This window comes from Apis dorsata, unplaced genomic scaffold (assembly GCF_000469605.1).
Source record: "Apis dorsata unplaced genomic scaffold, Apis dorsata 1.3 scaffold_416, whole genome shotgun sequence".
In the NCBI taxonomy this organism is placed as follows: domain Eukaryota; kingdom Metazoa; phylum Arthropoda; class Insecta; order Hymenoptera; family Apidae; genus Apis; species Apis dorsata.
In genome coordinates this window covers 556,074-581,035 of record NW_006263671.1, presented here as the reverse complement: position 1 = coordinate 581,035, position 24,962 = coordinate 556,074, and the positions used below count along the sequence as shown (strand labels likewise).

Below are 24,962 nucleotides of genomic sequence, written 5' to 3'. Positions count from 1 at the left end.
TTTTTTTTTTTTACACTCGTTCTCTCTTATCGTTTAGCAATGCAAGATAATGAAACATTGCTTTGGATATTATCCCAGCTGTCGAAAAAACATTTTATTCTATTATTGATAAGGAAGATCTATAACATCTTCCTGTAATAATTTTTTTTAATATTTGTGAATTTATTAATTAGAATTAATCAGAATTAATAATAAAATTATATTATTAAGATAAGGAATGAAAAAAAAAAAAATTAAGATATCTAATATTTATGAATAGTATGAGAATAGTTTAATTATATATATGCAAGAGATTGAGTCTATTTGGAAGAAAAAATAATGATAAATTAGAAATTAATTCAAATTAATTTTCAAATAAAAAAAATTAGATAAGAATAGAATTAAAAAATAAATTATCTATAGTTTTATGGGATAGGTATTATTCATCGAGATATAAATTATTACAATAATATTAAGACTATCACAAAGGTAAAATCGCAATAAATACTTATAAAATGATAATAAAAATAAATATTTATTTAATATAATCATAAATTTCGCAAAATTTTTATTATTATTTATTAAAAATGTATATATATAAAAATTAATATTTTTAAAAATTAAAACATTGAATTTCTAGAAAATACGTAGATAACTAATTTTTCTACATTACATTTTATTACTTTTTTCCGATTTTTAATTTTTAGAAAAACCGTTATCTAGCACAGTATCAATTTGAAGAAAATTTATAAAATTTATACATAATGGAATGTTATCATTATTAAAAAAAAATTTATTTGGAAAAAATATCTGATCTAAAAAATTATATAAATTATTCTTCAATTTTTTTTAATCACTTTAACTCAATTATGCGATATAAGTAAATATAATACTTGTTAAAATATTGATAGTACGAAACCATGATAATGTTTGGCATTCTTGATTCGAATATATAAAACGTTACAATTTCATAATCATTAGAGGAAATCCACCAAATATCATGTATTAAAATTAATAACGTGACAATTTTTCAAAATCTCATCTGCATAAAGAAATATATACGTATCGCCGGAAGCGTATATCTTATCGTTTCCGTCTTATAAAAGCTTTAATGCACGAGGATGTTATATTTCCTAATTTTACTCTCATTCGTTTGCGAAGTGAGCAATTTTTGAAAGAAAGAAGAAAGGGAGAATAGTTTCGATGATTTTCATTATTTATCTAAACATATACCTATATATATATGTATATATATACATATATCGCTTGAAATAATTTCAAAATTATTAACTTGTAACTCAGTTTAGAGGTAAATATCATGGCGATAATATTCCTTTTTTTTTTTTTTCTTTTTCTATGTAACTCTCTAATCCAACATAAGATTTTCAGAAATATGTGTTAAATCTATCTCTTATGTTTATTAATTATTAATTTTATCTTCTTACTTTTCAGGTTCAAGTATAATGAAGTCATCTATGAAAATGGGAGTAATAGCCTTAATAGGTCTCTTCGTGGTGTTTTACCAATACCATTTATCAACCAGCGTACGATTCGATCAAATCGCCGATTTCAACACGGGTGGTTCCGTGGAAGACAGCCCTGTTCTATCCCAGGAAGACGTAGAGCGCTACGTAAAGACGTCTAAATTCAAGGAAGAAATGGTAAATCTTCAAAAGCATCAAACGTACCTCACAACTGCCTTTTTCTAAAACACTTGTTGTCTCTATTTGTAGATCAAAAGCGCTGTGTATAAAGTTCAAGAGATGAACGGGCTGAGCCCAGACATAACCTCGATGTTGGTGCAGCAGTTAACGAATTATTTGCACAAGGATATTCTCGAATTATCCGAGAATAATTCGAAGAATGATCGAAACGTATCGTTGAACGAAGAGAGACAAGAATCGTCGATGAATTCGGATAAAATGCCGGAACCGTTGTATATAATCACGCCGACGTATCGTCGGCCAGAACAAATACCGGAACTCACCAGGATGTCGCATACTTTGATGTTGGTAAAGAATGTTCATTGGCTCGTTATCGAGGACGCGACCGTTGCCACTAAACAAGTCACGAGGCTGTTGGAACGAACAGGATTGAAGTTCGAGCATCTGACTGGTAAATTCAATAGATTAGAAATTAGAACGGAATTTTGCAAATTAAATTGGCATTAATTAAATCTAATCGTGAATAAAATCAATTGGGAACAATCTATTTAAGAAGAATTATTTATTTTAATAATTTTTATTATTTTATACGCGATATTATTATGTGTATATTTTTTGAAAATAATTTCGAAATCTTAAACACGTTACTACTGCTGAGTCGATATGTATAAATAGTTTCGATGAAAATTAATTTCGTTGACCAATAACCATATTACCAGAAAATTAATTGAAACAACCGCAAAGATCTTGATGAAAAAGCTTCATATTGATTTTGTTAGTCAGTTCATGTTTAATATTGTGATACTCAGCATGTTCACCGTGCTTTTACAAACGTGATCATATTGACATTTATGCAAATTGATGTATATCGTTAATGTATATTTATGTATATTGAATTGTATTGTAATGTTCGACTTTAAATACTTTTGTGTTTTTTCTTTCCAGCTCCAATGCCTGAAAAGTACAAGCAGAAAAAGGGTGCCAAACCACGAGGCGTGTCTAATCGGAATCGTGGCTTACAATGGATCAGGGCAAATGCAACTAATGGCGTCTTCTATTTCGCCGATGATGACAATACCTATGATATAGCACTCTTCGACGAAGTATTATTTTTGCAAATATATTCTTATTACACAATAATATGGATAAAGTTCTTTAAATTATAAAGGCTATGAGAAATATATAATTTTGATATAATTTTATGTATAGTAATATATAATTTTGATATAATTTTATGTATAGTAAAAAAAAAAAAAAAAGCGAAACATATTTAAACTATCTGAGATTTTTTTGCTTTTATCTAAAAATTTAGCATAAAATTATATCATTTACTTTAGATAACTTAGATTATTTAATCGTGATTATACTTAAATAGTTAAACAGTAAAATTATATATTTTAGATACGTAAAACAAAACGAGTCTCCATGTTTCCTGTTGGTTTATGCACCAAATTTGGTTTAAGCTCGCCCATTATTAAGAACGAAAAATTCGTCGGATTTTACGATGGATGGATCGCCGGTCGGAAATTCCCAGTCGATATGGCAGGCTTCGCTGTAAACGTGAAGTTTCTGCTTCAAAGGCCAAATGCCTCGATGCCATTCAAAGCTGGATACGAGGAAGATGGATTTTTGAAAAGTTTGGCACCGTTTGAACCGAAAGAAATTGAATTCTTGGCCGATAATTGCACCAAGGTACTCGCTTGGCATACGCAGACAAAAAAGAATGAACCAAGTGCGCCTCTTGATATGAAACTGTACGGTGAAACGAACCTAGTTAAATTAAAACAACAGATAGTATGATGTTAAATCGATAGCGACTGCATTTTCGAGTTCGATCTAATTTTAACGATTAATAAGTACGAAACAAAGTGATTCAGTGCCTGAAGTATTGTGAAGTACGATTGGCGTAGTAATGATCTTCTTTTTTTTCTAATTTTTTTATTGTTAATCTTAGAAAAAATTTAAGAGAAGCTATAATTTGTTTAAGATCTCCATAGGAAATGTTGTAGATAAATGATCTTTATAATGTTGTTTTTGTTTTTTTATTAAGCTTGTTATTAATCTTGAGCAATTGAATTTGGAAAAAAAAATATGAATTTCTTTTATAGTTTAAATTTTTTTAAAAAAATTAACGTGCAAAAAGAATTGAAATTGATCTAATCTTGTTATGGAAATATGTTTCTGTATAATATAGTGATATTTTACATATAATATATTTAATTAATATTAAAATTTTAGTTGTTACAATAATTACTTAATAAAATGAAGACCAATTAGCGCGAGAAAAGTGATTCAATTGAAAGTTATTCGATGCGATAATATTATAAGAAAAAAAAATTTATATTAGAGAAAAAATTTTATTGCTCAGTATAACTTCTTGCATTATTCTTGCAACTTCTTCCGTTTTATTTTATAAGTTAGTTGTTTTCCATTTGTTCTAGCTTCGCAACTACGTATTTATTTTGTATCTGATTAATGAATCAACTGCTTCTTTAAAATCATACATCGAATATTCATTAAGTTTTTAATGTAACAAAGTGAATACAAATTATCTTTTGTACTTATTCTTATATAAGTATCGTTTTAAATTATATTTCTGTCAAACAACAACATGTATGAATTTATCATGCGAAATAGCGAGTAGGAAATTATTTTATTATTTTGTTTTTATAATTTGATCTATTTTTAATTAGATCCATTGTTTCTTTAATATTATTAAAGAAGTAATATTTCATATTACTTCCTGTTATTTTTAAGAAAATTGGTTATATGTGCATAATATATAATATTAAGTGAACAAAAAAAAAAGAAAAAAGGCGATGACAAAATATTATATGCACTGGTTTTTAATAGATCATAAATAAAATATCATAAAATTAAGATTATCGCAATTTGCAATAAAAAAGATTTCAATCATCAAATTTGATATCATATCGAATGCATGCGTAGATAGGAAAAAAATGAAATACAACAAAGCGTTTCAAAAGATCTATAACAAAATCTTATGAATAAATATTTATTTTTAATTTTCTTAAAAATAAATTTTAAGAAAAACAGATCTTTTGAAGTTGCATCTCAATATGCAATATTAATTCATCAAAATAATACAAATGAATATAGAAAAGAATATCTGAAACAAATTCTTTAATTATCAAATAATCTTTTTCAAATTTCTTTGCTTTTATTGTTCAAGAAAAATTTAAAATTTAAATATAAATTTTAAATTTTGCACGCATCCAGAATATTATTATTTAGTCCATCAATATCAAAATAAAGATTAATATTATAAATAATGGTATGTTGAATGAATATAATTATTTTTTTTTTAAATTTATAAAATTAACAAATTTATTTTCTAATTTGTTTAAATATATCGATATGGATGATTCTTACAAAATTAATTACAAATACTTTTATATTAGTATAAGAATTATGATGTGTATACATAATTTTGTAAAAGTGTTGATGGGCACAACGTGTATAAATTAAGTTTGCAGTTTTCTGCAATTTGCCCGTATTCTAATTAAGCTGAAATATCGTGAAAGCAATAAACTTGTTGTTAGAAAATGTTGGCTTCGTACCAATTATGTCTTTGCGTCAGTATTAATAACTTTAACAATCATAAAAAATAAATGAAACATTTAATCATAGTAAAATAAAAAAAATAAAAACAGCTTTAAATTAGAGATCATGATTTTGAATATATATAAAAATGCACGGAAAACAATTTAATTAAAAATCCGTGTTCTTAATACATGTGTAGACTGATTATAAATATGCTCCTAAAAAATTTTTATTCTTGAAAATAAAAAAATTTTGAGTCTCTATTACTTCTTGAGTTATATTTTCTTAATATAAAATCGAAATTTCTGACAATAAAAATTTTTGTCTGAATTTACAATTTTGTATCGTGAAAATATAATTGAAAAAAAAAATGAAACGTGAGATTTTTATCAAATTCACAAGATAACGTAATATAGGCAAGAATTTTTTATCAAATTTTGTAGATTTATACAAGAAAATTATTTGAAATTCTAGTTTTGAGTTGCGAGTTTAAAAATGCAGAAATTTTAAAGCTTAATTGATTAATATTGCATTTTCAATATAATGGCAAGTATTCTCGCACAATGCTGCTTTTTATGTCATTATGAATACCTCATACATTCTATATATTATATATCTATTATTAAGTCGGAACTCTAGCATCCATCTGCAAAATGTTGCCAATAATATTAAACTTTTCTATTTATTTTCTCGTTTAACTTATGAGCAAAATGTATTATCATAATTATAAATAGAGAAAGAATAAATTCGATAAGAAATCTTCTATAACATCGTTTTTCGGTAAAATGCTTAAAAATTTTTTTATATTTCACGACATTATATCAGAATATATGTTTTGCAATATTTGACAAGAAATACATTGTAAAGCCGAGAATGTAATATCTATATTTTTTACATTAAAGATTAAGATGCATTGCAATTTTGAAAGAGAAATAATGAAAGTGTTTTCCATTGATATCCTATTCATTTGTGATCATGCGCCAAAACATAGAGAAGGAAAGCAAATAGTGAACGAAGTAAAAATTAGAGAATCAACGCTATCTTTAAAATAAATAAAATTAATATAGATAAAGAGAGCAATATTATACAAAAAGAATAAAGATAGCGTAAAAAACGTTGAAATCAGTACTATCTTCAGAATGTCACAAATGAAAAACATAAAAAAAAGACAGAAAATAATATAAAGAAGACAAAGATAGAAATAGAATAAGAATTGACAAATAACGCTATCTTTTAACTATTAAAGATATCTTTTTAAAGACAGGATAAAGTAAGATAAGATTTAAGAATCAGCATCATCTTTTGAGTATTTTTGAGAAAAACTATTTAAAAAACTTTTGAAAAAAAAAATTTTTAATATTCAAGAGATAGTACTCAATCAATTTTCTATTCTTTTTCTATAATGTTATTCTTTTTATCTATGACATCACGAATATATAATATTCGTATATTCTGTGTTCCTATTAAATTGTAGCTTCTAGTCTGTCCGTGAGATAGCGCCATTAATACTAAATTCATTATTTAGTTTCTTGTTTAATTTCTTTTGTTTAACTTGTTTAACTAACTGGATATAAAATATCCATCAACAATTTAAAAAAAAAAAAGAAATAAAGCGACAATTTATTACTTAAAAATACTAATTTGAGAAATATCATAAATAAAATTGTATATGAATGTTTTGAAATAAAAAATTTACAAAAGTATTAAAACTAGAAAAAAAAATTTCTTAGAAGAAAGAATATATTAGAGAAAAGAATAAATATATCTATATATTAAAAAGTGATATAGAGAAGTTTAATTTCATTTATTATATATATATATATATATATAAATATTTTAAATTTTATTTTAGTATTATCGCGTTTGAATTACATGTTTCCTTTGATTCGATATTTCACTAATTCATTGTGCTTACGTCAACTTGTCAATGTGACGTCACTATATTGTAAAAAATTATTTTTCTATAACTTCCGTTAAGCAATTTCTTTTAAATTGCCATTTATAGAAAATACACTTTTAGTTCAAGTATCGTATATACCATATAAATAAAATTGTCAATATCTATAGGATACAATTCTACGAAAGTTTAGGTAAGCTTTAAAATCTTCTTGTAGCGTAAATAACTTTATATAGAGTTGCAATAGTTACATCAAAACGGTTTCTTTGCCATTGTTCGTAGCAAGTGCTTCCGTTGAACATCGTTAAGTTTGTTTTTTTTTTTTTATTAAATTCTTAGGTTTGTCAGAATGATTATGAGACATTATTTTTTTTATTTTAATTATATTTAATTAAAATTATTTTTTAATTATAGATTTTTGTATCCAGTGATTGTTTTACAGCGAACCAAAATGAGTTATGGTTATCAAGTAAGTATACTTACTTTCTCTTTTTTATCATAAATTTTTTTTTGTAATATTATACATTTTTATATTTCGTAACAAATTGAAATATTTATAAATGAGATATTTTCAATGAAAAAATATGAAAATGAGTCTCATGGGTAGATATCATTTTTCTCAATATGCAGTAATCTTATATGCAATGTAATATGCATTTTTAATGCAATTTTATTCAAAATTCTTTTTTATTTGAAATAATTAAGACCTGCATTCCTTCTATTTCCTTTTTTCCAACTGCCTTTTTTCCAGAGTATATATGAAAATCTGATTGTAACATTTTCTATTTGTACTCTGACTATCAAAGGGACCACCACCACCAGTGATTCCTGGAAATGTAAAACCACCAACATCATTTGGGGCTCCACCTGGCACACCCTCTGCCCCCGGTGCTCCGCCTTATTCTCAAAGTGACAACATAGGCTTTACAAATATTCCTCCTGTATCTTTTGGAATGCCACAGCCTTATTCTTCTCAAGTCTTAACTCCTTATCCAACACAACCTTGTCATCCTATACCTAATCAATATCCTCAATATCCTCCTCCAACTCCAGAAACTCCTCAACAAATGCCTTTACTTATGCAAAAGTCGACTTCTTCTTATCCTCAGCAAATGCAGCAATCATATTTAAATCAATTTACAGTATATCCACAACAGCAAAATTATAATTATCCAAATCTTCAGACTATATCAGACTCAAAAGAATATTTTAATACATCTTCTCCTTATACCTTTGGTCCCAATGTTTATTCAAATAATTCAAGTTCCTATCAAAGCGGAAGCTATCCTGGGGGGCAGGGTGCAGGATTCTATTCTCCACACAAGGATAGATCTTATCAAGCTCATCCAGCCCCAGCCCCCCGGAGAAATCAGTTTGCGCCTAAGGTGAGATTAAATGAAGATATATATAAAAGGCTACATTCTTTTAGATACTAAATGTATTTTACTTAATACTTCCTTATTAAAAATATTGTATATGATTTGTTTTTTGGGTTACAGTTATCTCCTACAGTCATATCATATAATGATTTTGATGCCAGAGCAGATGCAGAAATTTTAAGGAAAGCAATGAAAGGTTTTGGTACAGATGAAAAGGCTATTATTAATGTACTTGCCAATCGCAGTAATCTACAGCGCCAAGAAATTGCTGTTCAATTTAAGACTTTATATGGGAAGGTAAAAAATTAAAATTTAATATATAATATAGAAAAACAATTATTAAAAATTAATTAAAATTTTTTTAATAATAAAATAGGATCTTATAAAAGATTTAAAATCCGAATTATCGGGCAATTTCGAAAAATTAATTCTTGCTATGATGATGCCATTACCACAATTTTATGCTAAAGAATTGCATGATGCAATGGCAGGTATTGGTACCGACGAATGCGTTCTTATCGAAGTATTGTGTACTATGTCTAATCATGAGATTTGTGTAATTAAACAAGCTTATGAAGCAAGTAAGTTTTATTTGTAATAATGTTATGTAATATTACAAATTCTTTATTAAAAATTTTCAATATTTTTTTTCATTTAGTGTATGGAAAAACATTAGAGGATGATTTAAGAGATGATACTTCTGGAAATTTCAAGCGATTAATGGTATCATTATGTTGTGCTAATAGAGATGAATCATTTGATGTGAATCCTGCATCTGCTATAGAAGATGCAAAAGAACTTCTCAGAGCTGGTAATTTCTGTAATAATATAAATGTTTCATGATATATTTCATATTTTCAAAATCTTTAAAATTATTATTTTGATTTTTCATTTTAGGTGAACTTCGTTTTGGAACTGATGAATCAGTATTTAACTCAATACTTGTTCAAAGAAATGTTCCACAACTGAAACAAATATTTGAAGAATATGAAAATATTACTGGTAACAACATTGAAACTGCAATCAAAAACGAGTTTTCAGGTGATATTAAGAAAGGTCTTTTAGCAATTGGTAAATAAATATTATATTGTTTTACATATATATTTTTAAAATTATATATTAATGCAAAATTAATTTATAGTGGAATGCGTTAAAGATAGAGCAGGTTTTTTTGCTGAACAATTGTATAAAAGCATGAAAGGTCTTGGTACAGATGATGATCGTTTAATCAGATTGGTTGTTACTCGTTGTGAAATAGACATGGGAGAAATCAAAGAAATATTTAGACAGCGATATAATGAATCGCTGGAAGATTTTATTTCCGTTAGTATATTTAATAGATAATATAATAGATAAATAATATGATATAAGAAAATAAAAAATCAAATCTAATGATCATATTTTTACAGGGTGATTGTTCTGGTCATTACAAAAAATGTCTTCTAGCACTCATTTCTTAAAACTATTAACAGAAGTTATATTTGGTTCCATTTAATAACTTTTTCAAATACATTTTACAACTTATATATTTGTTTATATATTCTTCATTCTTTAATGTGTTGATGTAAATGAATGATATATTGAAATATTATAATTTACATAAAAACTTTTAATTACAATTTTAATTACATAAAAAAATTTATAAAAGTTTACATATATTACTATAAGGTATAAGGTAAAGCTTTGTACTATGAATCTCAAATCTTTATATTATTGTTAAAAATTGAAATGTTATAAAAGTATTAATTACTAATACTACAAATCTATAATAAAATATTTAAAAACGAAGTATTTACGATAAAATGATAACTAGTATTTTAATATTTATAAAATTTATTGTTATCATTTTTATTTTATATATGCATATATATATATATATATATATATATTTCTATATAATATTATATATTTTATGAATATTCTAAAATAAAAATAAATGAAAGAAAATAAAAATGCAAATTTTAAATATTTTAAAATTTTATTAAATAAATAATATATTTACAATTGAATATATTTATCATTCCTTAATTTACCAAGAAATTCTTTGAGGATAAGGCTGATCATTCCAATAAAAAACTTTATTGATAAAAATATAAAATTGCAAAAAATTTATTATTAATGTAGTTATTGATTCTGCAATAATTTGCCATGTTTTTGGTTTTTTAATAAAACAACGATAAAGTATATATGGAATGATAAAATATCTTGGTTCTATTAATAATTGTGGAATAAGTACTATAGAAACCATAAGAATATAATTAATCTGTGTTATAAATCTTAAATGTTTAAGCCCATGAAACATTGTATACAAAGTGAATGAGTATAATGGTACTAAAAAATATTTGAATTGTTTGTATTTTCCCATAAACTTATTCCAAAAGTAAAATACATAATGTCTATTATCAGCTAACATATATGGATGAACAAAAGTATTAAAATGAACAATTATAATTAAAAAAATAATAATACAACTTGCAAATATCCAATGTTTACTAATAAACTTAAAATAATTTTTCCAGGAAATAATCATGTATGGCCATAAAAAACAAAATAGAAAAATAGAAAAATATAACAATTGAGGAATATGAAAAGTAGGAATATGAGCTGTTCTATCACCAACTACAATTCCTTTGTTCCATAGAACAAAAGAAACAAATAATAAACATACTATAATGTATGGAAGCAATTGTACACACAATTGTAGGATAAATTTTGCAAGTAACTTCCATTCATGATATGTTTCTTCTATTATTCTTTTCCATAATAGCTAAAAATTACATAATAATATAAATTTTAAATATGATAAATATTCTTATTTTTTTTGTAATAATAATTTACTCACTTTTAAATAAATTATTGAATTATACTGCTCATATGAAATTAATTTATTTATTTTATGATCTAATAAATCAAATAAATATTCCACAGTAATAAATGCAACCCAAATAATATTTGTTTGTCGAATTAATATAGACAAAAATCCTGTATATTATAATTAAAATTGCTATTTTTGAAATTTAATATTCTTGTGATATTCTACAATTTCTTTTTATACATACCTATAAAAGCTGCAGTTTTAAATTGTTTATATAAATGTAACATTAACATCAATAATATTGCATTAACTGATGTAACATCTGTATAATATAAAAAATGCCAGAAAAATAAGGGTGGAAAAAACATAATATTACAAGCCACAATAAGTTTCATCCAATCATTCCATCTTTGTTTCCAATAAATTATTGAAATTTTTTTAATTATATTTTGAGCAAGATAGAGATTTAGAAATGTTCCAAACAAGTTTATGCATCTCATGTAAAAAATATTACAGAGTTTCAAAGGTGATAAAATTAGAGTTGCAATTAAATATAAACCAGGCAAAGTGGTAATTTTAGGATTCCACTGAAAATAACATTCTCTAAATATATTCAAATATAATTTTTCATTACTTTATTGTTTTTTGTGAGAATTATTAATATTTAATAAATAATTTAATGATATAAAAGAACTTCAAATGATATATATATAAATAAAAGAAAATTTATAACTTGTCTTTAAGATGTCAAGTTGTAAAATGATTTATGTATAATTAAAATAATTATATTTTTTGAATACTCATAGACAATATTTAATAACACTATATAATATATAATATTCAATAATAATATTTTATTTTACAAAAAGTAAAAAATAATCAAAACGTACCTGTGTAAAATTATTATTACAATATTGCAAAGTCTGAGATACATGAAAAACCTCATCGATAAAATAGTAAGGTTGTACATGATTTAAATAAATAAATAATATTACTATACTTGAACAAATTATTATTATTAATATTTTTTGTGAATATTGAATAAGTTTAGTCATAGATTCATTCATCATTTCTTTGATGAAATAAAAAAAAAAATAAAGATTTATAGATTTAGAAAAAATAAAAATTTATAATTATACAAAATATCGCACTCAACCAAAGATATGATAAAATATTATAACGATCATTTCAATGTCATATATATCTGTCAAAAATTTCAAGAATCATATTTTAATAATTAATTTAATTTTATAATTTAATACATTCATTTAGAATGCCTTATACTTTTTGTGATATTAGTAATTACTAAAACATTTTGAAACACTCTGAAGTTAACGCTAAATCAATATTTTAAAATCAGTCGATATATCGATTTATAAAAATTATAATTTAAAGAGGGAGCGGGAACATAAATAAAAAATCCATTAAGTAATTTTAAAAATATTAAGTTTAAAAAAATAAGTTTTATATTGTTGTTTAATAAATGAATTTCACAATAATATGAAGTAAATAAGTTTATTCGAACTTAATTTCAGATTGAATAAAATAATCTGAGCAATTTTTTTTTTCCTTTTATCTGTAGAAATATTGGTAGAATACAAATATTAATATTATACAAATAAGTGGATTGCAAATATTAGGTTGTTCTAATATGTTACGCTTCTTATTTAAATATTGTGCTTATTTCCTATTTTATTTAATTAAAATCTTTAAAAAAATGAATACATTAAACAAAAACAATAATATAATTAATATTTAATATTTTATACTTTTTTTTAAGGATATGTTGTACAGGAATTAGGAAATAATTTATCAATATACCAATTCTTATAAATATTTGAAATTTAAAATTAAAAATTAAAAATTTTGTATATATATATTATATATATATAAATTCACAACAAAATTTTTATTAATTTTTGTTAATTTTACGAAATTCAAAACTATTATTAAATTTTCAAATTAAAATAGAAGCAAATATAATTCATTCTAATAATTTGTTATTAAACATATTAGTATAAATAGATTAAATTGAATTTTGTTCATTCCTTTCTTTAATATGAATCCTTTAATTCTTGAATGACCGTGTACAATTCCTCCTCGATGTATTATTAAATGGAGCTTATAAAGACTATAATATATTAGTATAACACATTAATGTTCAATTTGATTCTATTCCATTTAATGGTTTCCTGATCATCCAAATGTAAATCGTTTCACACTGTAAGTATCGAACTTTATGACATTTTTTACCTGAGAATAATTACAGGATAAATTTTTAATATACTGAATGTAAAATAATCGAAATTTGTTGAAGTACAATACACAATTATGTGTAAGATAGATATTTTGTAACTATCATACTGTAAAACATGATTCTTTTATACATATAGATATATTATACATAAAAAAGACATAGGCAAACTGTATATATCACGAATGTTAATGCATATACAAATTTATAAGTTTTGTATGTATGCACTATACAAAGCTGAGCATTTTCTTTATTTAAATTCTAGTATCTAATTTTTTTAAGTGAAGAGTATACTTATTAATCACTTTTTACTTCTATTTTCATTTTCTTAATCAGTCTAAAACAAATAAAGCATGATACAAATTATACATAATATATAAGTGACACAATTGCTTGAGAAACAAAATTATAACATTTTTGAGCTTATTACAAGTATATTACAAATATTTATTTTTATCAAATTACAGTAAATTCTAAACAGACCTATAAAATTGTTATATATAATTAAATATTTTTTTTATAAATTTAAAAGTTCCATAAAATCCAAATAAAAATAGAAGAAAGATATTAATTTATATTTTTAAATTAAAAATATAACTAATGAAAAAATATTTTGCATCCAAATAAAAATTTTGATATTTTTTAAATGATGTGTAGAATCATAGTTGTTAATAAATAATTTTAAACACAAAAATTTATATATTTGTAATGGATAAAAAATTCAATTAATGATAAATAAATACTTCATAACAATATTGAAATAAGATTGTTTCAATTATTTTAGAAAATTTTAATGTATAAAAAAGAATTGAAATCATGTTACAAAATATTCATAATTAAAAAAAATCACTCATGTTTGACTATTCAAAAGAAAGTGGAAAATTGTTTAATTCATTAACAACAGGAAGAATTTAATAAATATAATTTTATAATGTTACCAAGAGTTATATACTATAGAATTTAATACTTTATAAATTAATTAGTTTAAAATTATTTAATTAAGATATATAAAGTTTAAATTATATCCTGTTGCAAATGAATTAATACTTAATACTTTCTACATCTCCTAATAACTTTTCTTGTATCACACAGATTATAAGAAAACTATAAATTGTAGAATATCAGAAATGACATTATTGAATAATAATAAATCTTTTTAGCACGCAAACTTTTTCACTGCTAACAAACTAATATATATTACTTGCAAATATATCTTATCTCAATGAAAGCATTTTACTAAGCTTAATTTGAAGAGTATGCATTTTAACAAGGAAGAACTTATTCCTTCTGTTTCACATAGTAATCATTAGTTTTCGAAATTCGAGCGCACAATTGAAAAATGGCAGAAAATATATAAAACAGTATTCTTCAAACTCACTTGGCTACCTGAGATATTTTGTATCTTTCAGTCATTTAAAAATTTTCTAAAACGGAATAAAAAGAGGGGGAAAGGGGGGGGGAGAGAAAGAAAAAGAGAGAAAGAGAGAAAGAGAGAGAAAATAGGGCATGTACTAAAAAGTACACATGCTAACACTGAAAGCAATATCTAGAAAAATATCAAAAAAGTATATGCTTATTTTTATTCAATCTTTTGTCTCTCCTATTGAAACTTAAAACACACGGTAACTTATACTTTTGTACGCGTTCGATTCTAAATATTGCTTTTAATGTTTTTCAATTTCTTAAAAGAAAAAATGAAAAAGAGATGAGTGAAATTACGAGATTGGAAGAGACATGTTTTTGTTTTATATAGAATAACGAATTGTTATAATGTTATCAGCACTTGTGGAATGCCTGCAGTCAATGTTATCTCAAATACTAAATACATACACTAAAAAATTATATGTTTCATATAACTATAACCACTCCTTAAAAAAACATCAAAGAATACTAGCAAGTTATTTATACATTTAGCATCACTCCCATGGATAAAGGAAATCCTTTATAATAATGATAATAAAAAATAAAAAAATAAATTCGTTTATATATTATATATTGAGACTTTAAAATTTTAATTGTAATGTTACAATCTTAAACTAAGTGATTTCCTTTTCTGTGAGAGCAATGTGTAACTAATACCGGTTCATTAAGCTTGAAAGTACTTTTTAAAGTACAAAAGATAAAAAGATAGCTATCTTAAAATAAAAAGCAACTTTTTGTGCAGATAACAAATAAAGAGCACTCCTTAGGAACTAATAAGACTTAAACATTATTACCGAGATCTGAATAAAATCAACTTATAAAAATTAAAAATATCATATATACAATTATATTAAAAACAAAAATAACCTTCTAATAATAGGAAAATTTAAAATGATCAAAGTATTTTGTAGAAAGAAGTAGAGTCAAACTTAATGGAAAATATAAAAATAAAAAATAATACAAAAGAGATTTAATAGTTTTTACGTTTTTGTTATGTTTTTATAAAAAAGAAAAAAAAAGAAAAAATTATATTTTATTAAATTTTAACAAAAAAAAAAAGCAAAACATTTTAGATTATTGTAAAAAAAAAATATAAAAAATAGTATTGACATATTTACTTCATTTCTACAAATTTCTACCTATTATTAGAAGATTACCTGTATTTCTAATTTGTCATAGAATTAAATAAGTCATTTATTACTTAGAGATTGTAAAAAATTTTTTCTTATTTTTATTTCATCGTGTAACAAAATTGTTATAGTTGAAATATGAAACAAATGGATTTTATCCAATTTATATTATTTATCAAAATAAAAAAAATATGAATTTGAAAAATCTTTTAAAATAAAAAAAAATAAAAAAGAATACATAATAATAAATTATATTTTACATATTCTTTAATTCATTTCATTTTTTTGTAATTTAGAAATTATGAATATTAAAATATTATAGTCATTTAATTAAAATGACAAAATCCATTTTTTTTCATTTTCAATAAAAAAAAAGGAATTTAGTTACTCAATGAAATTATTAATTGCTATAAGACATATGTAGGCTGTAGAATTCTACTATAATAAAAGTACACTAAAAATATAGAATTAATCCTATTGACCGAAGGCCGATATGTAATATAAATGTCACAAATTTGAAATTGTGCCTGTACAAGCTATTCTAATATCTGTACATTGCAATAATACAATACAGTAAGTCAGCTAGATATGAATCACAACATAATTTATCATCATTTTATTGGAATATATTCTTCTTTCGCTTATTTTTAATGTAAATTATATTATCGGTCGATCGTAGTTAATTATATACAATTTTTTTTCTAAGTTATAAATAATTAACAGAATATTATTTGTTAAAAAATAAAAAATAATAGTACAGAAATTGAATGAAATTAATTAACTATATGGAATTTTCACAAAATTTATTTTTTTTTTTTTTATGCTTTAAATAGATGAAAATTATAAGGACGTAGTTTTTATATGTAATTATTTTAAAAAAACTAATATATCAGTAACAGGCAATGCCACAGAGTGCTCCATATCGTATCTCTAACGAATTATTGCTTTTTGCACTTTTCGAAATATTCGGAACGTCATTACGCTATGTATACCTACATATTGTGTAAAAATTACTTATGATCAAAGTTCAATCAAGCCTATGCATTGTAGCTTTGAAACTTTTCAAAAGATATACATTGAACCAAAAAGAAGAAAATATTGCAACTGCAGTTACTTCCGGTTGCTTTCGTTAATCTGATTTTGATATACAAACGATATTGTATCAGGACTCCGTAAAATAGTTGTTGCGTATATTACGCATTAGTAAACTGTATTGTCATTAAAAAATATTATTTTCTCGGGTACATTTGGCAAGCATGCACTTCTCAATTTGGAAGATCAAATCTTCAAGGGACTTCAATTGAATAAAGACTAATCGAAAATCAATGAAAACTACGAGAGGACGGTTCGCACTCTCCTCCAACGTGCTTCCCATTGTGATTTATTTCTTCTAGCGCTCCATCCAAATCCAAACCCAGAACCAATAATAACTTTATTAAAGTAAGCGAAGTTGTTATTGCTATTGCCATTAACGTGACCAATATTCGTGTTAAGATTGGCCAAATTAACTGCATTTAAGATACGAACAGCAGATGAGAGTCGTAATTTACTTGCTGGAGAACTAAACACCAACTTGCGGCTCTGTTTATTATTGTTGCTGATATCCTCGCTACTGCTCGTACTATGGCGGTCACTTAATTGTTTTGCCGTATGGGAATATTCAGTACAAAATGATTTCACCATTGATCATTGTCGATACGTTTGAGATGATATTCCATTACCAGGTGTCACGTAATCTCCAATCATCAAGCTGGGATTCACTGGATAATGTGAAGTATTGCCAAGGACCAGCGATTGCTGGAAAGTAACACCAAGCTGTAGCGCGAAAGACACGCAGGCAGGCGTACACTTTAGTATCCTTTTGCTTTAATTTTATTAATTATTTAGCGAGCTAAATTTGGTGCAAACATTTATACATATTGTATATGAATATGGTGCATATATGTTAGTACACTTTGGTACCATAAAGATTAGCTCGCTCATAATCTAATTAAAACATTTTTACACTTACCGTAGCGGGAGATGTAAACATATTTGGTGTAATTCCACCACCTATTAATTGTGCTGCTTGTGTACTTGTTGCTGTACCTCCTACTCGACCCCTACCTGTACTTGAAATCGAACCTGGATGAATATTTGGCTGGCCTCCTAAATTAAACCCACACAAAAAATAATTATTTTATATTCTTAAAATAAAAAGTTATTTTTTTAACTATATTTTACCTATTGCAAGTAAATTACTGGGATTCACTGCCGCGGTAGCGTCCATAGAAACTTCTCCTAAACCATTCACAGACATTCCATTCACCATATTTACTGCTTGTCTGGCACCTTGTGCATCTAAGGTTGTCCAATAAGACTCGCTAGGTGAAGTATTATTTAAACCAGGTGGAGGTTGCGCTGCTGCACCTGTGTATCTAAAGTATGGATTTTTCAAATCCAAAGTATTACTACTGCTTTCCATATTCGTTCCTTCCAGTTTTAATTCTATTGTTACATCGTATGATTGTCTAAAACATTGTTTTATATGAAATTACATATATATTTTATATTAATAAAATTTTGAAATTTTATAAATTAAATTATTATTACTTATAGAATTTACTTCACCTCTTATTCGCAATAAGAATAACTTTTCCAGATAATAGCTGACCACTTTTACAAAACAAAGGATTTTCCAAAAGACAACGAACTTGATACCAATGGGTAAGAGGTTCTGTTGGAGCTGTACTTAACCAAACCTGTTGTGTTGATCCAATAAATGCAACATCAAACCAAAATGCAAGGCCATGACAAGTACCACTTTCCAATATATGAAAATCAACATCGATTTCTAAATAGATAAAATGAATAGATAAAATGAAGTAATATATTTTTGTTATTAAATATCTTATTTATATATAATATATTTTATGAAAATCATATACAATATACAAATTTTCACCTATTTTATGTAAATCAGTCTCATTAGCAGTTTGAAAATCTACAATATGTCTGATAGATTTAGCCATACAAATTCTTATATCAAAGGTATCAACAATTGGCTGTCTAAAGTATTCTTTCATCGCGTTATTTCGCATTGCTGAAAGATCTACACCATGAAAACATGTTTGGTACCAAAAATTAGCTTTATTAAATTGCTCCATATAAAGATTTTCATCGGAAAACGGTGCGATGTGAAGATCTCCTCGAGAGGGAAACATTCTTCCACCTGTATAATAATTATTTAACTGTTGCTATTATAACAGGTGTAAATGAATTAAAAAAAAAAACTGTAAAATATTTACCTGGAACTAACCACTTTTTAGCATGAAGATATGTTTCAAGCATTCTTTCATTGTACAACATATAACCCATTGGTTCACTCACTATGCAATCTACTCTTTCTGGTAAATCAATTTCTTCTATTTTACCAGCTATGACAATAATCTTATCTGATAAATTATTTGCAGCAACTAATAGTTCTGCATGATTTGCCATATTACTTGCTTCCACTGCATATACTTTCTTTGCACCAGCTTGAACTGCAAAGAATGATAATATTCCAGAACCTGCACCTACATCTAATACAACTTTATCTTTAAAGTCAGAGAGATTTCCTAGAATTGCTCGCTGGTAGGTACTAGTTCTAATATAATCTTGCATCATATTTTGTTGCTGGGATAGATAACCATAAAATTGAAAATATTGCATAGCTGAAGATTCTTCCGTCCTTTCATTAAATGCAGAAATACCCTTGCCATTTTTTAGTTTCAATATTTGTGAATGAAAATTTCTAAAATCTAAAAAAATGTTATTAATGATATAAAAAATTAGATTAAATAGCACAATTTAAATATGTAATTGTTTATTAGCTCACCTGTTTCATTAGCAAATGTTATAAGTAAACTATCTGTATCAAATGTGAATACATAACTTCTAGATGAAACTCTAGAACATTCTGTACTAGGAGTTACTGGGAATTCCAATAATGTTGTTTTATCCCTACCGATTATGTCTCCTATTGAGAAAAATAAAAGATATAAAAAAATATCTTTAATATTCATAAAATAATTTAGAATTATTAATATTTTTAAAATCTTCTTAAAATTATTTAAAATATTCTTTCTATATTTAAAATATTTTTATTATAAAATTTTTGTTATGATAAAATTAAATTATTAAATTGTTATATTAATAAATTGTTAAAAATTAAGAAGAAAAATTTGAAAACAATAAATAAACATAATTATATGTTTTGGATTTTCTTTCTCGGAATATAAAGAATAATTTCAAATGTTTAAACAAAGATTTACTTATTAAATTATTTAAAATTTATTAATATTTATTATAAACGAAAATTATATTTATATAAGAGAATAATCACATCGTAAACGTTGTATATTCAACTAAATAGTTAAAGAGAAATATAACAATACAATATTAATAGTATTCTATTTTTTATATATTCTTGTATAACAAATTAAAAAAATTTCAACAATCATATATACTAACAATTGTTATTAAATTTTAATTTAAAGAAAGATTATAAACGCTTATTTAAGTATGGTTATGTTGTCTACTTCACAACGACAATAATATAATTTGTAATTAATTATTTATTGACAAATAAGTACCTGCAAGGAATTCAATGCTAAGACCTTGTGGATCATAGTTGATATTAAGCGTGACCGGCTTATTAAATTTTGCTGTTGACTGTCCATTGTTTGACAAAGTCGATACTGTCACCGCGCGAAACACTTTCGCCATTTTTAGACACCGCGTGCGTATTGTACGCTGCAGTTCTGTAATTGGTTCTACTACGCTTGTCTTATCTTAACGTTGTTTTCCGGAAAATTTTCAATAAAAACAAAAAAATATACGATATCGCCTCTTTCGATACAAATCACTCAAATAATATTAAACAGATCTTGCTTAAAATTACAATTTTTCACGTTCGTAGACCGAACCATCGACTAACCACCCCCGGCGCGTATTACACACGCGCAATAGAGTTACTAGAGTACTGAATATATAGCTAATTAAACTCCCTAGATTCACAATAACTCTAGATCATGATTAAGATAAAGGTGAAATGTATTACTATTGCATTAATTATAGATATGTAATTGTATCGTCTATATTTTTACTAGATATTTCATATATTACTTGCAATTAAATATTAAAATATATTTAAAATATTTTTTTATAATTTACATTTTTTGTATAATTGTTAACTTTTGAATATGAATTATTATCTATATTTTCTTTATAGGAAATACGGAAAATTTGATTAATCCAATACCAACTTAAAGTTATACAAATATATATTTTACAAAAATTTTAAAAATTAATAAGATATATATAATTTTTAAAAGCTTTGCATTAAATTAAGGATGTTATATTATATATATATTATTAATCTTTATTATATAATAATTTGATTATTAAATTATGAGATTGTTAATAAAATGATAACCAATCAAAATCAGGTTTTGAATATGTGTATAAAATCTGAAATGTTATTGGTCGCAAAGTTATATGCACGGAAGTTTTATATATTTTCTAGAACGACCTGTACGAATCACGCGCATACGATTAGTGGTATACGATTCTCTGATCGATAAATACGAGTTGGAGAATAACTCGAAACTCGAAAGCTAGCGGCGTGGCTGATTGCTCACCCCCATTTTTGACAGTGCATCTGAAATATTGCACTCTCTCAAAAAATGACTGCTCACGACCAAATGCGTGCTATGCTCGACCAATTGATGGGAACTGGACGGAATGGTATGTATTATCATTTCACATAGAAACACGATTATTTTTTGTAACTTTATTATTTACAGTTATCTGAAATCTTTCATACAAAAATACAAGATGGTGGCTTACACTTTTCATCATATTCACTTATATATTCATCTATTTTATTAATAAATATATCATAATTTTAGGTGAAAATAACAAATTTCAAGTGAAGTACTCGGATCCAAAGGTCTGCAAGAGCTTTTTGCTGGCATGCTGTCCACATGAAATCTTATCATCAACAGTGAGTTTGTTTCAGTTATTACATATTGAATATCGATGACATACCATTGGCACTTTTGCACTACAGTAGAGCATTTTCGTATTTCCCTTTTGATACTTCTTTACATTAATATAAAAGCAATCAGACATCAATACCTAGTGATGTCATGTTTCATTTTTTTGCTATTACATTTTTTCAGCTCATTCTGGTTACACGATTCAATTGCTTTTTTTCTTTTTAGTAAATTTATTTGCTTTTTTTTTCTTTTTTATGTTGCAAAATAGCAATGTTGCCAAGATACATATTTATTAATTCATTAAAAATAAACATAAATCACATGTATGAAATCTGTAACAATCTGTAACTATGAGTATTTTAATATTAAATTATGATTTGTGTTTTAATATTTTACAAATATTTGGTTTTTTCTTATACTTATATAAAATAAAAATGATATATAACAAAAATAATTAGAAATAGTTGTTACATTAATATTATTTGGTTTGCACATATATAACTTATAATAGCTTTAGATATTATATGTTTTATCCAAGCTTTTTATTGTAGAAAAAAAATATAATAACATTGATTATATATGAAGTATAAATAATTTTTATTATAATAATTTTAGTAATAATAATTTAGTATAGTGTTTAGTTTCATATTTTATTTTTTCACTAATAAATAAACAGAAATTAAGAATCTTTAAAAAAATGTATAATTTTATATAAATAAACAAATATTATATTTTATTATAGAATCTTTAATCAAAAAATAATTATTCTTATCAATGAATTTATATTAACATTTATATATATAAAATACAATATATTTTTATATATTTTATACACTAAATGTATAAATATATATGTACATGCATATATAATAGAAAGAAATAAAATAGAATAGAAAGAAAAATTATACACATATATATTTCATATTATACATATAATCATCTTTTATTGTGCTATTAGTTAATATTATTAAACATCTTTTTATTTTTTTCAATTTATCTTATCATATTTAAATGATATTTTATATTTTTTAAAGATAAAAAAAATATATTGGTTTAATGATTGTATATTGATAAATTTAATAAAATAAAATTATTTTATTATTTTTATGCATTTATTGTTCTTTTTATTTTTTTAAAAAATCAATATATATATTTTGTAATACATCTATATAATATTATATTTTGAATCGTGTAACTATGAAATTATTTGACTATATTGAATTACAATTTTTATCAAATTATTCAAAAATAAGTCTGGTTGCGAAATTTTTTTGAATAAAGTATTTTTGTTTAATAACATTTATTTAAATATATATATATATATTTATGTATTATGTTAAATACACAAATACACTGACAATTCTTTTTTTTTTGTATTTGTATAACAATTTTTATAATTTTATATAGTATAAGGAAAAAATTTAAAGTATATTATACATAATATAATGTTATTTTTCATCAGTGCCAATTGGTCTGATCGATTTTATATAAAATACAAAATAATTAAACAATACAATTCAGTTTTGCAATATACAAATAATAGGATGAAATTTGTGTGATATATTCGGAGAATTGATTCCGATCAATTCACACCAGATAGGCGTTGAAGTGCAACACGGGGCAGCAAATAATGATAAACAAGAAATAGCCCTTTAAATTTTTTAAAAGAAGAAAATGAGATATAGAATATTTTAATTTTTGGTTTAAAATATTATTCATATTATATCATTATTTATCTTATATTATTTTTGAAATCAATTTCATTAGTTTATGAAATAAAATTTCATGGTACAGTAAATTATAAATAATAAATTTTGTACATAAATATGTATCTGCATAAAGAACTTAATTTAAATATATTAATTGTCTCCTAAAATATATTTTATAAATATACAACCCAATATTTTTCAAATCCATCTTACTTCTTTTCTTCGTGAAACCTAGAAATATATTAAAAAACTATATTTATTTTAATAGCCCCATACAATCATGAGACATACATGTAGGAAATTTCGAATGATGTAAATACGGTTAATATAGAAGCAAATATTTTATGTTTATAGTGAAAATATGATTTTCTATCAACAAGATAATAGTATTTTATAGTACTGCTTCGCGCATTTCTTTGTCATCTTGTGCGAATTGGTCCAAAGGGTGTTTGTTAAAAAAATTGAAAATTCAGTTTCTTTTTTATTATTCGATTCTATCTAATCGCCAAAATACTTGTAGTAAGGCGACATTACAAATTATTTTCTATAATATGTTATATGTTCGCTTCAAATTTTCTTTAAAAAATGGTTTTAAATGAGTAACTGCATTTTCAGCTCAAATATATTTCACATTTATTCAAGCAATTATTAAAAACTTATTTAAAAAAAATTTTTAATTATCTTATTTTTTAATTTCAGCAAATGCAATAAACGTGAATACCGTTGTGGTTAAAAATTTCTTACCATTGAAAATGCGAGTCAATATAAAGCGTGTATATTAAGTGTTTGTAATGTCACATAGTAGGGAATTGTTACATTTAGTTCTTATTTGTAATTTTTTTCATTCGATGATTAAAAAAAAAAAAAAAAAAGAACAAAGAATTATATTTTATTTAGTTCATGTTAAAGAATTTGCTTGAAAGTATTACATGTTCAGGGACATTAATAAAAGGAGACTCGCAGCCTAGCATTCGGTGCATAGGAGGGCGTCTCTTATCGCAGTTAGCAAGCACCCTTCTAATATTTTACGCTTAGGTTTATTAGGGTAATATTATAAACAGTTTTACAAGATACAAGAGAAAAAAAATAAATAAATAAAACGAAGTATTTAAAGATATTAATTTGA

General features: G+C 24.4%; 5 protein-coding genes and 1 long non-coding RNA gene across 21 annotated transcripts in view; 3 read left to right on the top strand and 3 right to left on the bottom strand.

Annotated features, from left to right (window-relative positions):
• LOC102670714 (galactosylgalactosylxylosylprotein 3-beta-glucuronosyltransferase P) overlaps nucleotides 1-3,775 on the top strand; it is a 7,789-nt gene extending 4,014 nt beyond the window's left edge. For 3 of the 8 annotated variants that reach the window (XR_004151005.1, XR_004151004.1, XR_004151006.1), the window contains exons 2-6: nucleotides 1,432-1,610; nucleotides 1,713-2,094; nucleotides 2,589-2,746; nucleotides 3,045-3,584; nucleotides 3,622-3,775. Coding sequence is in view for 4 of the 8 variants with exons in the window: in XM_031512328.1 (XP_031368188.1) it covers nucleotides 1,443-1,640; nucleotides 1,713-2,094; nucleotides 2,589-2,746; nucleotides 3,045-3,443 (1,137 nt within the window). In the remaining 4 variants the exon portion in view is untranslated. Of the gene's footprint in view, nucleotides 1-1,431; nucleotides 1,641-1,712; nucleotides 2,095-2,588; nucleotides 2,747-3,044; nucleotides 3,590-3,621 lie in introns of those variants that run through there. The other 5 variants (XM_031512328.1, XM_031512326.1, XM_031512329.1 and 2 more) reach the window with 3 other exon arrangements.
• A 333-nt stretch (nucleotides 3,776-4,108) lies between these two features.
• LOC102671135 lies at nucleotides 4,109-24,101 on the bottom strand. Its single transcript, XR_422320.2, has 3 exons — nucleotides 24,088-24,101; nucleotides 14,737-14,739; nucleotides 4,109-4,673 (listed from the first exon to the last, which is right to left on the bottom strand). It is a non-coding gene; the product is annotated as an uncharacterized LOC102671135 (long non-coding RNA).
• Nucleotides 7,330-10,815, top strand: LOC102671277 (annexin B11-like). Of its 2 annotated transcripts, none has more exons than XM_006619533.2 (8): nucleotides 7,330-7,443; nucleotides 7,519-7,573; nucleotides 8,604-8,780; nucleotides 8,860-9,064; nucleotides 9,142-9,294; nucleotides 9,381-9,554; nucleotides 9,625-9,806; nucleotides 9,893-10,815. In XM_006619533.2, exons 2-8 carry the CDS (start codon nucleotides 7,556-7,558, stop codon nucleotides 9,941-9,943), a joined length of 960 nt encoding a protein of 319 aa, XP_006619596.1. In that variant the 5' UTR covers nucleotides 7,330-7,443; nucleotides 7,519-7,555; the 3' UTR covers nucleotides 9,944-10,815. The 2 variants fall into 2 exon arrangements, with proteins under 2 accessions (XP_006619596.1, XP_031368183.1); XM_031512323.1 differs by lacking the exon at nucleotides 7,330-7,443 and adding an exon at nucleotides 7,911-8,489 and having other exon boundaries at nucleotides 7,524-7,573.
• LOC102671672 (putative Dol-P-Glc:Glc(2)Man(9)GlcNAc(2)-PP-Dol alpha-1,2-glucosyltransferase) lies at nucleotides 10,447-12,616 on the bottom strand. The gene is made up of 4 exons (XM_006619535.2): nucleotides 12,189-12,616; nucleotides 11,543-11,885; nucleotides 11,326-11,465; nucleotides 10,447-11,250 (listed from the first exon to the last, which is right to left on the bottom strand). The coding sequence occupies exons 1-4, from the start codon at nucleotides 12,366-12,368 to the stop codon at nucleotides 10,513-10,515; spliced, it is 1,401 nt and encodes a 466-aa protein (XP_006619598.1). The 5' UTR covers nucleotides 12,369-12,616; the 3' UTR covers nucleotides 10,447-10,512.
• Nucleotides 17,298-21,112, bottom strand: LOC102671817 (histone-arginine methyltransferase CARMER). 2 transcript variants are annotated; one of them, XM_006619536.2, is made up of 8 exons: nucleotides 20,721-21,112; nucleotides 19,964-20,104; nucleotides 19,392-19,886; nucleotides 19,049-19,315; nucleotides 18,715-18,937; nucleotides 18,328-18,614; nucleotides 18,116-18,252; nucleotides 17,298-17,919 (listed from the first exon to the last, which is right to left on the bottom strand). In XM_006619536.2, the coding sequence occupies exons 1-8, from the start codon at nucleotides 20,851-20,853 to the stop codon at nucleotides 17,791-17,793; spliced, it is 1,812 nt and encodes a 603-aa protein (XP_006619599.1). In that variant the 5' UTR covers nucleotides 20,854-21,112; the 3' UTR covers nucleotides 17,298-17,790. The 2 variants fall into 2 exon arrangements, with proteins under 2 accessions (XP_006619599.1, XP_006619600.1); XM_006619537.2 differs by having other exon boundaries at nucleotides 17,298-17,901.
• The window catches only part of LOC102672027 (putative RNA-binding protein Luc7-like 2), a 7,500-nt gene continuing 4,119 nt past the window's right edge, over nucleotides 21,582-24,962 (top strand). For 5 of the 7 annotated variants that reach the window (XM_031512332.1, XM_031512331.1, XM_006619540.2 and 2 more), the window contains exons 1-2: nucleotides 21,650-21,873; nucleotides 22,038-22,132. Coding sequence is in view for 1 of the 7 variants with exons in the window: in XM_006619538.2 (XP_006619601.1) it covers nucleotides 21,813-21,873; nucleotides 22,038-22,132 (156 nt within the window). In the remaining 6 variants the exon portion in view is untranslated. Of the gene's footprint in view, nucleotides 21,874-22,031; nucleotides 22,133-24,962 lie in introns of those variants that run through there. The other 2 variants (XM_006619538.2, XM_031512333.1) reach the window with 2 other exon arrangements.

Excerpts from the sequence above, each read along its gene's own strand:
- LOC102671277 (XM_031512323.1), top strand. Across the intron at positions 8,781-8,859 it reads TTAAGACTTTATATGGGAAG|GATCTTATAAAAGATTTAAA; the intron begins GTAAAAAATTAA and ends ATAATAAAATAG. Across the intron at positions 9,555-9,624 it reads GAAAGGTCTTTTAGCAATTG|TGGAATGCGTTAAAGATAGA; the intron begins GTAAATAAATAT and ends ATTAATTTATAG.
- LOC102671672 (XM_006619535.2), bottom strand. The coding sequence starts at position 12,368 with ATGATGAATGAATCTATGACTAAACTTATTCAATATTCACAAAAAATA. Across the intron at positions 11,886-12,188 it reads GTAATAATAATTTTACACAG|TGGAATCCTAAAATTACCAC; the intron begins GTACGTTTTGAT and ends TGTTATTTTCAG. Across the intron at positions 11,251-11,325 it reads ATTCAATAATTTATTTAAAA|CTATTATGGAAAAGAATAAT; the intron begins GTGAGTAAATTA and ends TGTAATTTTTAG.
- LOC102671817 (XM_006619536.2), bottom strand. The coding sequence starts at position 20,853 with ATGGCGAAAGTGTTTCGCGCGGTGACAGTATCGACTTTGTCAAACAAT. Across the intron at positions 20,105-20,720 it reads TAGCATTGAATTCCTTGCAG|GAGACATAATCGGTAGGGAT; the intron begins GTACTTATTTGT and ends TTTTCTCAATAG. Across the intron at positions 19,887-19,963 it reads AACATTTGCTAATGAAACAG|ATTTTAGAAATTTTCATTCA; the intron begins GTGAGCTAATAA and ends ACATTTTTTTAG.